Here is an 18,218-nt window from a genome sequence, read left to right as displayed (position 1 = left end):
CAGGCCCAAATGATCAGCCCATATCTCGGGTCCAGTACCGTAAACTAAAATTACATATTTTAGAAGATTTGGGAACTAATATCGCAAAAACAAAAGGAACCAAAATGACGGAACAAATATTAAATACCTCAATTGGTGATGGTTAATAGGTCATTAAATAAAATTTTCAAATTTTCATATAAATGTCTTTTGAATTTAAACTCTCTTGATAAGTCATGAGTAATGGTTGATAAGTCTTTAAATTTAAACTCTCTTAATAAATTAGTTATTAGTTAATAATAGTAATATATATCATTATTTAATTGAAACTTAAGTAATAAAGTACTATTTTGAACAAAGTCCTTTTTTCAAATCATCAATCTCTTTGTATTTTTTATTTAATATTCTCCTTCATCTTGTAATCATTCTTGAAAACGCAACCAATAATCCACAATCAATTTTGGTTACAATTATTTAGTGTTCTAGTCCTTTGAGTTCTATCTTACATGGAATGATTGAACTCTCCCAAATGATGTCAATTATCATTATCTTTGCTAGTTCAGTTTATCTAAGGATAAGATTTTCTATTAGCTCCCATGAGATAGGAAGAAATGTTTAGAGTTTATGGGTTGTTGAGTAATGGGGACTTTATAATGTGAAAGACAAAATGATAATCTTTTGAACAAGTTTGTACATACATAGGAGCTTTAACAGTTTCATTTGGTGTGTATAGTGGATCACACAATTTTGTATATGGTGTATGAAAACATCCACAAGTAAGCTCTCAAACACTTACTTTCATATATGTTGTTTCTTTATATCATCCATCACAAAAATGTGTGAACCATTGATTATTCTATTACATCATCATTTTTCTTTATTTTTTATTATTTTTCTTTCAATTAAAACAACATTATTTTTTACTATTTTTTTCTTTCCTCTCCTTCCATTTTCGACTTCATCAAATTCATTCATTAATCCAAAAGTAATTCCTAAAGTAACTTAACACTTCAACCTAAATTTTACACCTTCAAATATTAACATTTACTATTAGGCTTAATTTCAATGTTTCTTTTTTAAAAAAATTAATAAAATTATCCTTAAAAATTAAGATTTTTTCTTTTTTAAAAGGTGAAAACTTAATTTAATTGGCAGAATATTAGTTTCATGATGATTTATAAATATGTTATGGCACTATTAATTATTTAGTGAGGAAAATTTTGACTTAATTTAGAAGACGTGTTAGAAGACGAAAAAGATACTGTTTATAGCTACCTAATTTAAAAAATAAACATAAAATCATATAGTAAATACAATAAATTAATGGAACACACTAAAAATTGTCAATAGAAACATTAAGCCAAAAGACAAGATGCTTAAAAATGAATTACATCATCCATGCATTGTTTTCAGTGAAATTAACTGTTATAGACTATGTTAATTTTGTAAATTTAAGACATATCTAATAATTTGACACAACAAAATTCACATGAAATAAAATAATTCTTAAATTAGAAATAGCTTAATCAGGTTATTTATTTTATAGCAGCCCAAAGTGAAGACTTTTCTTCAAATTTTTACAATTGAAATTAATACCAGAGTTTAAGCCCATGGTATTAACAATAAACATTTCTTCATGTAGCTGTTGTTGAAGCTAGCAATAGATTATTATATTAAAATTTGAAGAAAAGAAATAGTCATATGCAGACCAAAGAAGTTCATGTGTAGTATGCACAACCACATGAGATTGGATTAAGGATTATGATTTATGACCGGCTTCTGATTTGACACATTCTTTAGTTTTAGAGAAAGAAAAAGGTTTACGCTATTAATTCTTATCTATATTTTCTCATCAAATTCAAAGCGTTGAAAATAAGACGTGCTTACACCAGTTTCCAATGGGTGGATTTTATTTGCAGCTGCTGCAGATAGACGTGAATCTACCCTGTGACTTAGAAATCTAACTCACCACAGACAACAGACATGTAAAAAAAGCAATGGAATTGTCATATCTTTTATTTCAGTTAAAAAAACTGTTAGTATACACAATATTTGCAGAAAATCAAAATTATAAACAAAGTTTACAAGCCAAATAAAAGATTGTAGATTACTTTTTATTAGGAAAAAACAAGGTGTTTCAATCATATACAATCAACAGATAAAATACAACCACAAGAAACATTAATTAGCATAGATTTTTTCTGATCATCATTCAAGTTTAGAACAAAATAGGGAGCGAAACCAGAACCAAAAGCCCTTCTTTTTCTTCTTTGATGGCACAAGTTTTGTGTCCCTTTTGGTGACAAAATCAGCCATATAGTGCACAACTTCCTGGTGAACAACAATGCGAAAAGCGTTAAGTAAATAGAGAAGGTGACGAGATAGGAACAAGTGAAAGTTACAGTGCGCCTCAAAAGGTTTACCTGAGCATCCAACTTGACCAATTCTCTGGGTGGCACCTCAAGGGGGGTATCATCAGCTCGAAAAACTCTTAACTTGGACAAGAACCTGAAAGACTCTGGTAAAGATTTTATTTGATTATCACTTATATCTAACTCCTCAAGCATTTCAAGATTTCCAATTGATGTTGGCAAGGCTCTTAGGTCCGCAAAGTTCTTTCCCAAGTTTAATTTCTTCAAATTAGTTGCAAAACACAGATTCTCTGGTACAAATTCGAGTTCATTAAAGCTAATATCAAGTTCCTTCAAATTCCAGAGATTACCCACTGTGGAAGGCAGCCTCTTAACTCTATTATACTTGAAAGTGAGAATCTCCAACCATTCAAGCTTCCCAATTGCCTCAGGTAGGCCCTTGAGCTGATTGAAATCTAACCTGAGCGCAGATAGAAATGAGCAATTTCCAATTGTGTGAGGCAGTTCCTCAAGCTCGTTGGTCTCAACATTCAATCTCTTCAAGCTGTTCAAATTCCCAATTGTCTCTGGTAAATTTGTGAACCCATTTGAGCTCAAGTCTAGATCAATGAGGTTTGTCAAGTTTCCGAAAGTGACAGGAAGTGATTTCAATCTGTTGGCGTGGAGGTCAAGATCAACAAGGTTTATCAATTCACCAAATGAATGGGGAAGGTTTATAAGTTGGTTTGAGTGAAGATCAAGCTTTGTTAAGGCCTTGAGACCCACAATGGTTGTAGGAAGAGCCATGATTTTGTTTTCAGATAGGTCCATTTCAGTGACATCAGATAATTTCCCAATTGACACTGGCAACCATTCCATCTGATCCACCAACTTCCCTCTAAGTTCAAGGGTTGTAGCTCCACTACCAGCATAACTTTCAATAATAGTAGCAACTTTCATTAGACTGAATTTCTCAATACTTCCATTCCCTACAAAAGTAAAATAAAAAGTAAAATCAGTAAAAGGAAAAACACTATAGCAAGTCAAGGTTTTGAAAAACAGTCCACGACTACAATTCAGCTGCAACATAAAGGTTTTTAGGGTCTCTGTGACTGCAATGCACACCAGCAATACTTGCATATAAATTCTCGCAATATCAAGGATCGCAACAAACCATGACTGTGACCGAAATTTACAAGTAGCCTAGCGAACTAATTAATTGATAAGTTCTCAAAGTAATGAAGCAACTATGAACCAACTACAGTAAAACAAAAAGTTTGGTCCAAAAGTAAAACAAAACCATTTTTTGCATACACCATACAAACGCTAAGTATAGTTTGTTTTTCTTTCCTTTACATCAGAGAGAAAAACAAAAAGATGTTTCAAATTTTAACCATAATCCATGCATAATAATTGGAAAAAGTTATTTTGACATTACTGTACCAAATTACTTCCATCTTAATAAAATATTATATTATAATAAAACAAGATATTTTTTATTTGTAAAGTGAATGTAAAACAGAAAAGGAAGTGACAAGATATAATGATTCGTAATAATTAGATGAAAGAACATGATCACTGAAACAAAAGTAACAAGTAAATATGAAATTGGGTTATTTCCCATAATACTAACCTTTAGACAAGGAAGGCTGTATCACTTGGAAATGATTCTTCTGTGATTCTTCCTCTTCCTTCACCACTGTTTCACTTGGGTCAGTGATCACAACGAGTTCTTCAGGTAAAGTGGGAAGCTTTTGCTTCTGGGTATCTCCAGAGACCAATTCAGAAGCCCTCTGAATGAGATCACCGAAGGTTTGAAACATCTTTTCGAGCTCAAGAAGTTGAAGAGCCTCTCTCCTGTGTTGGTGGGTGTGGAAAAGTACCATGGTCTTCTTCAGTTGCTGCAGGACAGAGAAGAGGTCTTCAGGGACATCGTGAGGAGGTTGTTGGGTAGAGATTTCGTGGAGTTTGGTTTGTTCCTCGTTGTTGAGGGTATCCACAGTGGACGTGGCAGCTTCCACCTCTTCAATGGAAGGTCGAGGTGGCAGTGACCTATATATTGTGGTGATTTCTTCAACTGTGTCGAGAAAGCCACGTGAAGGTGGTTGTGGAGGGTCTTTTTCACTCTGAAGCATCGTGGCCATGGTTATTGGTATGATGGAAGAGAGGCTTCAATTATAGTGTTGCTTTGTGCTTTCAGGATTTCGCTATTATTTTATTCTGGTTTAGACACAGACAATTCTTGCAGGCTCAGACAGGCTTCGGAGAAAAATAGAAAATAAATACTTTCCTTAGAGAATTGATAATCAATCTCACTTCTCTCCATAGAGAATTTTTCTGAAGTAATTGATTCTTACAAAAACATTTCCCTTGAATAATAAAAATACGTTTTCGTATAAGAAATTTAATAAAAAATTAAAATTATATAATTCAGTTAGTTAAAATTATAGAATTTCATAATCTATTTAAAACTACAATTTTTAATTCTTCATTTCTTATGTATTTTTCCTTTTAGTTGAATCTTAATTAGGTATTATGGATTTGATCTCAACTTGAGTGATGTAGGTTTGTTCTCACTCTAGTTGAAATCGAATCGTCGTTTCTTCAATATAATTTTTTATCTTGTTAGTAAGGTTTCTTTAAAACTAAAATAATTATGATTAATTTTTTACTTATATGTAAAAGGCTGTTTTTCAATGTAGTGTTATGTAATTTTCTAACAACATTAATCAAAGTTTTAGCAGTAAACATTAACGAAATGTTTTGGTAAATGTTAAACATATTGTAAGTAAGATTTTTTTTTTATCAATACAGATTTTTTTTTTCATCAATATTTTGAGATTATTTTTCTATTAAAATAGTTCAAGATTATTTTCCTTTTATGTTAGTCACAATTTCTCAATTAAAAGGTTTTTTTTTTCTAACTTATAAGAAATACTTTTTTGTCAAGATCAAGAAAAGTTTTCAGCTAATATCAATAAAATATTGGCTAAAAAAATTACCTCAATAAAGTAACATTGACAGATTAGAACATAAATAATTGTAATAGATGTAAAAAATTAATATTGGTCGATGTCAATGAAAAACTCTTGTTGATGTGAGTTAAAAAAATATTAGTAATTAACTCTGACTGAAAAACTGCATTGACTAAAGTCAACTCAAAAACATCTTTGAATATTTTTTATTATTAAATATTTTTTAATATTAACATATTTTTTTTTATATTTTTGGAAAATATCTTTTTACATTTTTTTACATTTGAAATATTTTATAAAAAATAAAGTTCAATAAATTTGAATTAATTTATCCAAACAAAGCATTTAAAAATGAATAAATTTAAATCCAAGGTCAATTTAAATATATTAAGTTAAGTTCTTTAAGATTACGAAATTTTCTATTAAAACACCTTTTTTAAATATTCATGATATTTAATAACAGTATGAGATAATAACAAGTCAAAGATAAAATCGATTAAGTATGTCTTAATTGTCTAAAATTTTGATTTTTTTTTAACAATGTTCAAAATTATTTTTTTTAAAAATCTTATTTTTTTAATATCTTCAAAGTAACCCAAGCAACCAAAACATGATTGAAATTGTTGAAAGTTGTTTCCATCATTATCTTAAAATCTCTTAGTTGCCTTGATACTACAAGGAAAATGCATTTTAGTAAAGTGTGGGTCACAAAAGATAAAAGATAACATAATATCTACATAAACTTGACACAAAAATAAATATCAAATCTTGTTTTGATTATGAAAACGGTTAAGCCACATTCAATTTCAACTTACACCATGCTATTCAATTAGGGTTAGGACATATGGCGTTTTTTTTGTGCTTTTGCTCTCAGCTCCCAACCTCTTCATCACTTTTCTCGGTAAGAAACTATAACTCTTTCTCTCTTTATTTTCCCTTTGCGTTTTGATTCAGTTTTCAGATTAAAAAAACTCACTAAAACATAAAAAAAATATTTTTAAAAAAATTAATATATAATTCATTTAATATAATAACTAATTATTTTTTTATTTAATAATTTTGTTATGATGTATAAAGTTAAAAAATTGACATGTGCATAACTTTAATAATAAATTATTCATACTTTCGAATAGTTTGACATATTTTTCTGCTTTTTTTAATATAATTTGATGATAAAAAGAAGGTGCAAGGAATATTGAACACTATTGAGATTTTTATTTACTAAAACACAATTAGGTTATTTGGAACACCTGAGCTTCTGGAACAAAGATTGATAAAGATGTTTCTTTCTCTTCAAGTAATACTTCGCTTTCTTTTCCTTTCTTTATTCACTCTCCTCATTCTTTCCATTTTCTATTTTTCCACCTTTGAAAAGTATTATGTGTAAAAATTCTCTTAGAAAAAGTTTACTTTGACACCACACAGTAAACCTCACACATCTAACAGATAAGTATAATAATATAATAATATTTTAAATTAAAAAATAAAATAAATATAATTAAAATAATAATTTATTAGTGTGTGGAGTGTATATATTTTATTGTATGGGGTATTAAAATATCATCATTCTCTTAGATGCAATTTCTTGCATTCACACTCCCATCTCTGTTTCATTTTACATTGTGTAATTAGTTCACATCCTTGACGATAATATTCATTGTAATTATTTACTTCTTTATGTATTATTAATAAATATAAACATTATGCAAAATATAACATTATTTTAAAGAACAATAAAATAAATTGGCTTATTAAAAAATATAATTAGCGTTGATTTCAAGGGAAATCGACGGAATAATAACAAGAAAAAAAATAAAATATTGCGGCTAGAACAGTGAATCAAACAAATAAAGATTGTTAGCGTCTGTATCGTATATTACGCCATGACCAAATATGTTTTTTAACCATCATACATTAATATGGTATTGATAAAATAAAAAGTGAAAATATTTTTGTATATTTAACACACAAAAATTTATAAACAATAACGAATAATTTAAAAAATTATGTAGTGGTGGGACGAATAGAACTGTACTTTAGTTTGTACTTCTTTACGAGCTGTTAAATCTATCTTGTGTTTTTTAGGGATGAATAAATTGGTTCGTATTCTAACCCTTAATTTTATCATACCAAATAAATACAATGAGCTTATATAATCATCATGCATTCCTAGTGTATTTTGGACGAGTTTATAAATTAATTAATCTGCTTATACCTCTAATATTACTATTAAAATATCTATATATACATATAAATATATTATAACTACTTCTATATCACTTTAATAGAAACTAATTGTGATAATATTCAAAACAAAGCTTAGATATATCTAAAAGTTACAATACTATAAATATATACACTTAAAAAAATCATTAAATAAAAAATAAATAAAAAATTTATAAATAAAAAATAATTAATCACATTACATTAACTAAATTAAATATTATTTTAGAGACTAAAATATTATGAATATTTAAAGTAGTTTTTATTATTAATAAAATTTATAAATTAATTTTTAATTTGTTATTTAATTAGCTACCTAGGTTTTAGTTACTAACTATTTTAAATTCTAAAATAAATATCTAAAAACTTGGTAGCTAATTAGATACTAAGTAGATACCAATTTAGAAAATAGTTTATAAATTTAAAAAATACTTTAAATATTAATATTTTTTTAATCTATAAAATAGTATCTAATTTAGTAACTAATTATTTTTTATTTTTAAAATTGATTTTTATTTATTAATCTAAAATTATTTAATTTTGCAATATGATAACTAGAATAAAGTTAATAAATACACTATTGATGGTTAAGGAGTTATGGATAGTCAAGCCAAAGGTTTTTTTTTTCTTACTCGCTGATGTTTTCAACCTACATCCCTATAATTTTTAAAATTTCACATACATCCTTATTTAAATGGGTGTGTTAGTGTGAGAAATGTTAGTATTATGGTGGTGATTGTTGGTCATTCCTAGTGATTGTGTTTAGTGATGGTGGTTGTTGGTCATTTCCAGTTAATGATTGTGCTTAGTGTTGGATATCTCAACTAAAGATGTTTGATGAAGTCATAAGTCTTAAAGAGAATACTTGGTGACTCATGAGAGTTTAGGTATCTTAGTCTAGTGTTTGTGTTTTGATTTATCTTCTATCTCAAGCATATGATAAAGCTTCCAAGCACAAAACCTTTACAAAAGAGTTAAACGGTTTTTACTTAACTAATTTTTTTTTTCAATCAATTAAAAATGTTGTTAACGAGTTAAAATTTTGTTTCCTAAAGCACTGCAACTTTTTTTAATTGATTGAAACTGCTTTCAATTGGTTAAAATTCTTCTTACCTGAAAAGTACATTTTTTTCAATTGATTATTCGAAGAAACAATCTATTAAAAAAATTTCTCTGATGGAGTTTATCTCTAAAACTGTTTTGAGTTAGATTTGTTTCCATTTTCAGTTTCAACTATTCAAAATCTATTTTAAATTTGACTAAGTGTTTTTTGAAAAATCATCCTGTTATTTCCTTTTTCAACTTGTTGTTTCCTTAACCGTTTTCAAAATTGTTTTGAAATCAATCTTTGTTTTAAATCTATAAAATGGAGGCTTAGTTTCTAATTTGAATTTCTCTTCACTACACACATACATATTGTTTTCAAAGCTTGAGAGAATTCTGAGTGAATTGGTTTTTGGAGAAATTTTGAGTCTTTGAGAGTTTTTGGTGCTTTCACTTTCATCACTTGCTTGAGGTAAATGATTCATCAAAGTGGGTTGTTGTTTGGAGGTCTTTTTTTTAGTCTTATGAATTTGCAGAAAGGTGTTTTTATTTCTTATCATTTTTGTTTTGTAAGATTGTTGTATTTTTATAAGATAGTGTTTCTTGAAGTATAACACTGTTGTAATAGGGTTTTACAGGGTGTGTTCTTAGTTCTTGTAGTGTTCAAGAATTCTTCTTGGTTGTCTTTGTGTAAAAAGATACTTTTGGCTTTGAATTTTCTTAAGAGAAATTATTAATCGGTTGTTTCTATAAACAATCTATTGATTTTCTTATGGAAGTATTATGTTAAGGAAATTTCAACTAGCTATTTCATAAAACAACCAATTGTTTTTCTGTCATTATTGAATATTTTGATCTTTGTGAAAATTAGTCTAAGTCCAATTCGCCCCCCTCTTGAACTTAGACTCCCATAAGGTCAATACTTAGTAGTGGTGGTTGGTGGCTGGTGGTGCTTCAGTATTTAGTGAGTTTCGTTGTTTTTTGTTCTTGAGTTTCAGTTCCAAATTGTGAAATTTAGAGACCTACCAAATTACACAATCTGGAATGTAAATCATTAATTGGTTTATAGTTTGGAACATACAATCCATAATACAAATTGTTAAAAGTACAATCCAAAATACAATTTATTTAAGAACAAGAACGTACAATTCATAATATAAAGTTTGTGATTTTCTTATAAAATAATTTAATTTTTACTTTTTAAATGTGTGTAATTGCAGTACAATGTCAAGTATTACACATTGCTTTATAGTCACTATCTAGAAAATATTAGCAATAATTGTCAAATATAGAGATGAAATCCTAATTTTGGATAAGAAAATCTGACGAAGTAGATAAGTTGTTCGACTAGATGAGTATGATATAATGAAGTTTGTGACAACTTAAGATGAATTGGTGGAGGAGACTATGTTTGGCCTTTTACAACAAATAAGGTAAGTAGAATGCCTGTCATTTGTGTAAAAGTTTTTATAGAGGACACATACTTATGTGTAATGTATATGTGTAGATATTTGGTACATGAGAAGACTTATTCGATTGGTGCATAGGGTGACCTTTGAACTTGGTTTTGTAATTGTCATATTATGGTCTAACAAAGCAAATGCACAACAAACAAGGAAAACATATGTATTGTTAGGTTGTGAAATGGCTGGTAAGTATAGGAACCAACTAAGTATAGTTTTGGATCTAAAAATACATTCCAGATTATACATCCATAATGTATTATGTTTTTTAAATACATTACAGATTTTGCAATTTGAAATGCATTTTCAAATTTTGTAATCCAAAACTACTTTCTGGATTGCACAATAAAAAAATATATTTTGTTTTTTAAATAAATTTCGGAACGTAAAATTCATAATATAATTCTAGATCCAGAAATGCATTACAAATTGCACAAATAAAAATGTATTAAATATATTTTAAATTATACAATTTGAAAACTTCCTAATTACTCAATTCAAAAACAGCAAATACAACATTGAAAACATAATTTAAAAAAAAAAAAACTTATTCAACCAACTTGGTAGGACAAGTACCATGTAAGACACTCACAACCAAGGGATCATGCAATGCCTTTAAGAGCAAGACTGCAAACAACTATAGAAAGGGAGTATGTGCTACTACAGTCAAGATGGAGAAGATGAAGAGGTAGAAAAGAAAAAAAAATGTAAGATTTTTATTTATCTTTTCACTAAGGGTATAATGGATATTTCATCACCATATGGGAGTGCAAGTTAAAAACATTGAGATGCAAGAAGAAAATGATTTTTTTTTATCTTTTCACTAAGGGTATAATGGATATTTCATCACCATATGGGAGTGCAAGTTAAAAACATTGAGATGCAAGAAGAAAATGCCTTAGCTAAAAATGTCTCTCTAGATTTAGGATTTTTTATTAGGTTGTGTTCTCTACCATCCATAAAAATGCAACTAATTGGAAATATATATATATATATATATATATATATTTATTTATTTTCTTGTTCTATCCATATCATTTTTTGAAAATTGCCTGTTCAAATTGAATAATTCAATCCTCCAATTTTTATGAATGTGACTTTGTTCATTCTTTATAACTAAATTTTACATTTAGTGACCTTTTTTTACCATAATAAAGTTGGTAAAATAACTAAACCGCTATATTAGTATTTTTTATATTTAAATTTAACATTTAATAACACCTTTATACCATCACAAAATTGGCAAGAGAATTAAATACATATGTTTTAAAGTTTGATGGCTAATTAATCAGTTTTTAAAACAAAACAAAAAAAAAAACAAAAACATATTTAATCTAAATAAAAATATTGTCATGTTTCAAAACTCATTTTAGTTAGCTTTTTGTATGCATTTAATGCTTTGTTTCAATTTATTATCTTTTGAAGCACATCAGTTACAGTGTTTGATCAGGTTGTGATTTTCTCAAATCATTTTACACTGCAACGAGTATGTCAACAAATTATAGAGTGATACATCGTATATTATAAAATTAAGTATATAAATAGCTTAAACAGAACAAAACTCCATAAATCAGTAAAATCCATCATTGACGGGGAATGAAAGCACAAAACTAAAAGGGGGGAAAAGAGAAGGAAAACATTTTGTTTTCGGGAAACAGATCAACAGATAATAAACCATACTTAGAAAAGGAATTAGGTATCTAATGAAAAGATTTGCACATTAGGGAAAGGAGGTAAAGTTCTTAAAATAAAACAATAACACAATATCATTTCTTATTTTCAAGCCAATGGTAGCAACCAACTATATTTCAGACATTCCATGGGACATTTAAGGTAATGCCAGGACTTAGTTTTTTTATTTATATTGTGAGGTTTAGTGGGACGAGTAACCCCACCGATCTAGTGCACAAAATTATGTAAAATTCATAGGGTATACCTGCCCAAGTCCCATTGTAACATAACTTTTAAAAGAGTTAGGAACTTGCCCCAAATACACGGATTCTCTGTTGGATTTGAACCCTGCAGCAAGGGCAAGCAGCCTTACCTCCTTTTCTTCCATACTCATCACTGCAACTAGCACACATAACTTGGTGTGCACACGGCAAGAAAACAATGGAGACTTCATCTTTCATACATATAATGCATTCTCTGTTGCTATTCACTTCTTTATCTGAAAAATCGTCCAGATTATCTAATTGTTGAAGCAGCCTAGCAATGGTCTCTCTTTGGGGCTTCGTGCCCTCAGAGTTGCTTGTAGGTGAAGTGCTTGATTGGTGATGCAACTCAGCAGACTGAGCAGATGCTTTAAGGCGCGAAAGTTCCTGCTCCAGTCTTAATAGATCATCCTTGTGGCGCTGGAAATCTATCTCTATCTTCAGACGCAAAGCCTCAATCCTCCTCTTATTATTAGATTCAGCTGCTTCCTTAGAGCGCCGTTCCTCCTCAACCAGTACTAAGGCTTCCTCTTTAGCCTTCAACTCCTCCTTCCACTTGACCTGTAACAAGTTATTACACAAAATAAATGCTTCAGCAATATTAGTATTATCACAGAAATTGCAATTTTCACGGAATAAGGATTTAGTAGTGAGGAGAACAAAACAACCGGTACAAATAAATAGCACGGAAATGACAAAACCATGGGTAAACCAAGTGAGAACTCAAAAACAATCAACAGATCCAGGTGTAATAATCATCAATAACTAGATTATACACCTATAGAATATAATTTAAGGATCATCAAGGATTGAAGGAAACAAATTTACAGTATGTCTAAGCTTAAAGCTGGAACCAAATAATCTACATATTGGAATACAAGAAACACTAGTGAATTTGTTTAATTTACATTAATTCAAGTGTTTCATGTTCTTTTAATCACTGCAAATAAAGAAACTTTTGCTTTTGTTCCTAAAAAATATTATCTCCTTTTAGTTTCTTATTTATGAGAAATGTGACAGGTGTAGTTATTGTCCTTCTTTTCCACTTTAGTTAATAATGTTCGTAATATGGATCACAATTGTCACGTTTTCATAAATGAGAGATGATTTTGTTTGTTATGAACTAGAAGCAAACATTTTCCTATTTATAGTGATTAAATATACATTTAACTCATAATTAATTTTAGTCTGATTAGATCAAGGAAGAATATGATAATAAACAACGGAGAGATACATCTCATAATATGACAAAGGGGTGGTTTCTTTTATTTGGATTAGTTTGGAAGAGCATGGTATGGGTGCCAATAGCAATATAAAGTTGAAAATAAGCAGGCAAAGGGCAAAACACATAAATATGTTAAAGCCTCACTGGATATTAGCTCAAATCAAAATAGTTATGTGTGAGTACTACAATACCTTCAACATATCATAAGAGATATATTATCAGCATCTAAAGTGTAAACTTCTTTTACATGACATGACGGAATAAACACACCCAAGCCTCATTTCAATAAAATAAATGTGATCGGAATAATCACCATTGGGGTCTATGAAAACAATAATAAAAACAACTAAAATGAAGTTAGTTTATCTTTAACCAACATTATCCTACTTCCTAAAATATCAGAGGCATTTCTATCCTGGGATGAAGTTAAATCCCATTTTCCATCATGACATAAGCATTTTGAAGATCTCACTCACTTTGAATAACAGTTCCAAAACATAATACCAAAGAGAACAAAATACAAGATTAATAATTTTAACAGAGAAAACCCACCAATTTGGTAGTTAAAGTTATTTGTGTCACCACGTTAGTCCTTAAAATATTTGGATTGCAAAGTTTACCCATCAGATATTTAATTCATCACATTAGTCTTTCAGATATGTAAAATTTCACAATATTGGTCTCCATAAAAGACTAAAGTTACGATAAAATAATCTTTCATGGTCAAATTTGGTGACAGATTATACATTTGAGAGAAAAGATCTCTAAAATTTCACCAAATCTAATCCTTATCAAAGAACTAAAATGGTGTTAAAAAGAATCTTTTTGAGAATTTAGTGACAATTATCTTCGAGAAACTAATTTGATGACAAAATATATGGAGAACTAAAGTGGTGACAAAATGAATCCTTGAGAGACTAATTTGATGATCAAATTTTGTATAGTACTAATGTGCCACATAACTTTGGAGGACCAAATTCCAGAGTTTTTTAAACTTATGAAATAAACACCATCCTCAATCCAGAGTATGATTAAAACCTAAATAACAACAAAAGCTATGCAGCTGTAATTGAATGGCCGATGCCTCTGGCTGCCATGAAAAATGAGAAAAAAGGAATGAAGAAAACAAATGATGAACTTAATTTCTTTTAAGAACACGTTGATAAACAGCAAAATAATTGGGAAACTTACCCTCAAAAGTTAGTTATTGAGGGGGAAGAACCAAATACTTAAATACTCCACCAAGCACCTTATACTACTCAATGTAGGACGTAGGCATCCCATAATAACCATGTTCCTATCATAGCAGTGCCCCTAAGAGATGATGTCTCAATGACTTCCATCCTATGACACTTTACTCGGTGACACTTCACACAACTCCCCGTCGGTCAGAACCCTCTCCCAGTCAAAATCCTTAGTAGATAGATAGCCCATCACAAGACACCAACAACCAGCTCTGATACCAATTAACAAGTACCCAAATACGTGTGGAACCCACCCTCAAAAGCTAGCTATTAAGGAGGAAAATCAAATACTTCAATATTTCACCGAGCATCCCATACTACTTGATGTAAAAAAAAAGGAACACAGAATAATTAAAGAAATATATAGACCGTGAGGTGTAAAGAAAGAACACAGCATACTAATTAAAAAAGAAACCAGAGAGCTGTATTATGATGCAATAACAGAGGGTTGACTGGAAACAACACTAGAAATCCATGGGTTGCCTGAAAATGACACATATCTTTGGAATGACCAGAAATGATTCCAGAAAACTGTGGCCAGGGGCCAGAAACAAAACACAAGTCAAGTTTGGTGTTTTTGTCCCAACAAGGGAGAGTTTAAGGATTTTGACTATTATTAAAAACCCTAAGCAATTCGGACAATAAACCAGGAAAAAACAGAAAGGAATACCCATTAAATAAGTTCAATAACGCACAGAATAACAGGAAGTAAAGAAGGGAATTTGTCCTCGTGCAGAATAGTGGCTGCAAATTTTTTGGACAGAGGCTGCAACCCAAGGCTATAATAGCAAATTGTGGCATAACTAGATTTTCATAACAGTCAGAGGCTTCTTAACTGCCATAGAGCTCTCTTATAATATTCCGTTGATAACTTTTGTCAATAGTGTCCTGAGCTGTCATTATTTTCTCAGACATGAAGTTTGTATTATTAAATGTCTGTGGTGTGTTGTATTTTAACAGCACGCAATCCCATAACAGTGATGCTTATATACATATTAACAAGTATGGACAAATATAGATGTGAACAATTTAAATTGTCCATAGAAATTAAGTTCTTGTCATGTACTCTATCCTGACACAAATGTCAATTATGCATCCAACCTGATCACAACTTCTATAACTCTCTATGCTTCAAAGCATAATGCAATATGTATGAAGTAAAAGAAAAAAGAATGAAAAAAAAACACATTTCATCAGTTTCAAGTCACAATTATCAGCAACTACATTGAAATATAAACGTTGCCTTTAATGTTAGATATGCATTCAATTGCTCGGGTTAAAAATGAATAAAATCCTCAATGCAGAAACTATCAATTTCAATATGACAATAGCAAACTTTTTTTGTTGGTATTTACTGATATCTTTTGTACATAACACCTATGACTTTTTATTTTAATTATAAATATCATTAATTGAGTAAATTTTATCATTTTTGAGAATTTAAATCACGCAGTATACATTATCTAAACTAGATAAAAATTTCAAAATAGTAGTTATCCCACTATGACCATTTTAGGGCTGACCAACCACTATATGCCACTATCCATGATTTAAAATACTGGTGCTTCCAATTGGGGTTTCAACTTCACGCCTTTGTACTACAGGTAAAGTGCACCCATATATGTAGATCAATTTGCAAAATTGGGCTACACTTTGTGGTTGAAGTACGTTATGTCCAATCAATGCAAACATAGGAAAAAGCTCAAAACCATATTTTCTTTTCTTTTTGGTGGTCTGTGTGTGGCCCTGTTAAATATAATAATGGGGTATAAAGAGCAAACCTCAGCTTCCTTTTGATACTGTCTAATCTGAACCAACATTTCTTGTGTCTCTGATATCTTCTGTTTTTCACCAGAAATCTCTTGCTGCAGCTTAGCTTTCTGTTTTTCCCAAGCTAGAAGTTTTTTTAAACATTTTTTCTCCCTTTTTGCAACTTCTAAGCAAGCTGTCACTGACTCTGATGCACTTAATTTGGAAGCCTCCATCTCTGCTTTCATTTCTGCATTTTCAGTTTCTAGTCTCCTCACAGCTGCATTCGCAAGGTCCAGTTGACCACTGGCCTTTCTCAAAGCATTCTCCATCTCTGAGAGCCTCTTCATGGTTGTGTCCTCAAGGGCCGGTTTCCCTTTCTTCAATTTCTGAGTCTCCTCTCTTTCCATCCGCAACATTTTGAGTTCAGTTAGATCACTGCTTAGCTTTCTAGCAGCCTGCATTGCCTTCTGATGAGCCCAGTCTTTTCGCTCACCGACCTGCTTCTCAAGATCCTTAATCTGATGAAATAAAGTGACTATCACCTCATCCTTCTGATCTTCCGCCACAAGCTCCAAATTCTCATCAAGATTCAAATCACGAAATTTACTCAGCACCGAATTCACAGCGTCTTGGTTATCGAGATTCTGTGAATCTCCTCCAGACTGCTCAGCCGGGACTCCTGTCCCGGTCGCTGTAAAAGAATCCAAACTATGTTGTGCAGTACTCCGCCCAGAAATGGTCTTTGCCTGCGCCTGCAACTGCTTGGAGTTTGCCCTAAAACCAGCAGCAAACATTGCAACATTTCTCTTTAATAAGGACTTCATTGAAGGAGAAAGGTTAAACCTCTTCGGAAACTCAATGTCTCTTTGCAGCTGCAAATTCATCTCTGTCCCGCAAGAGAATATCCCATTCACTGGAAAATCCAAGCCTCCCCCATTTCCAAATCCCCACCCTCCATGAAACCTACAAAAAGCCGGTCCCATAACACCAATCGAATTGCCACCACCCTCACCGGTAACCGGAGCAGGGCTCCCAGTGCCTGGCACAGGAATATCCATAGCACTAGCCCTCCCAACATGAAGATCATTCATGAGCAAACACCACATGGCATCACCTTTGCTCAAATGTGGCCTCACCTGTTGCACCAAACACACCAAAGCCGCCACAGAGTACTCCTCTAACTGCCTCAAATTAGAGAACACGGGCTCAGTCTCATCCATATTCCCACCACCACCACCATCACTATTACTATTCAAATACGCCAAGGAATTGTGCAAAATATTTGTCAGCGCATCCATGCCACCATAACAATGCCCATTTCGCAGCATGGCCTTAACAGCAACATCCTCATCGTAACCCAACGCAACAAGCTTTGAGACAGCTTCATTGTAAATAAACTCCAAGTTTTTCAACAGAATCTCTTCCAATTGTTCCTCTGTACAGTAACCCCACCCAGTTTCCTCCACATTAGGGTTTGAATTTGGGCTCGGGGAAGAATCGTTGACAGCCATATGATATCTGAAGGGCTTGAGACCAGACTCGGCTATGGATTTGGATATGGCATCTTTGTCGCAAGAATCCGGGTCCGGTTTCGCCGATCGCGGTCTCCGATTAGCCCTGATATGTTTTTCCCTCATGGTGCAACCCATATGATTTCTGCGTTTTCGTCGAGTTTTAGAGGGAGATGAATTATAGGGCTGGAAAACGAAGGATTGGGTATGGAAAAAGAAGATCAAGATCGAAGCTTGGTTAAAGAATGGTGGGATGAGGATCGAGGGATAGTGGGCGAAGAGGGAGATAGGTGATAAAATGGATTTTGATGGAAAAAAAAAAGAAAAAAGAAAAAGAGAAAGAAAGGGTTGCTGATTGGCTCAGCGTTATTGGTTCTGAGAGAGCTCAGTGTGGAGAATCACAACCTCGATTGGTTCAGCGTCATTGGATAAATGGGTCTTTCAACTCTCTATAAAGGTTAATCCTTTTCTTCCTTTGATTTATTATGGTTATATTCGTTAAAATATTTTTATTTTT

At 31.2% G+C, this 18,218-nt stretch overlaps 2 protein-coding genes across 2 annotated transcripts; both read right to left on the bottom strand.

Annotated features, from left to right (window-relative positions):
- Window positions 1–2,059: 2,059 nt before the first annotated feature.
- Window positions 2,060–4,702, bottom strand: LOC137808173 (plant intracellular Ras-group-related LRR protein 5-like). Its single transcript, XM_068609149.1, has 3 exons — window positions 3,964–4,702; window positions 2,403–3,319; window positions 2,060–2,310 (listed from the first exon to the last, which is right to left on the bottom strand). Exons 1-3 carry the CDS (start codon window positions 4,472–4,474, stop codon window positions 2,188–2,190), a joined length of 1,551 nt encoding a protein of 516 aa, XP_068465250.1. The 5' UTR covers window positions 4,475–4,702; the 3' UTR covers window positions 2,060–2,187.
- A 7,081-nt stretch (window positions 4,703–11,783) lies between these two features.
- LOC137808172 (MND1-interacting protein 1) lies at window positions 11,784–18,154 on the bottom strand. The gene is made up of 2 exons (XM_068609148.1): window positions 16,220–18,154; window positions 11,784–12,530 (listed from the first exon to the last, which is right to left on the bottom strand). Exons 1-2 carry the CDS (start codon window positions 17,837–17,839, stop codon window positions 12,009–12,011), a joined length of 2,142 nt encoding a protein of 713 aa, XP_068465249.1. The 5' UTR covers window positions 17,840–18,154; the 3' UTR covers window positions 11,784–12,008.
- Between the last annotated feature and the right edge of the window lie 64 nt (window positions 18,155–18,218).

Source organism: Phaseolus vulgaris, chromosome 3 (assembly GCF_000499845.2).
Source record: "Phaseolus vulgaris cultivar G19833 chromosome 3, P. vulgaris v2.0, whole genome shotgun sequence".
Taxonomy (NCBI): Eukaryota; Viridiplantae; Streptophyta; class Magnoliopsida; order Fabales; family Fabaceae; genus Phaseolus; species Phaseolus vulgaris.
The sequence above is the reverse complement of the archived record's forward strand: the minus strand, read 5'-3'. Positions and strand labels throughout refer to the sequence as shown.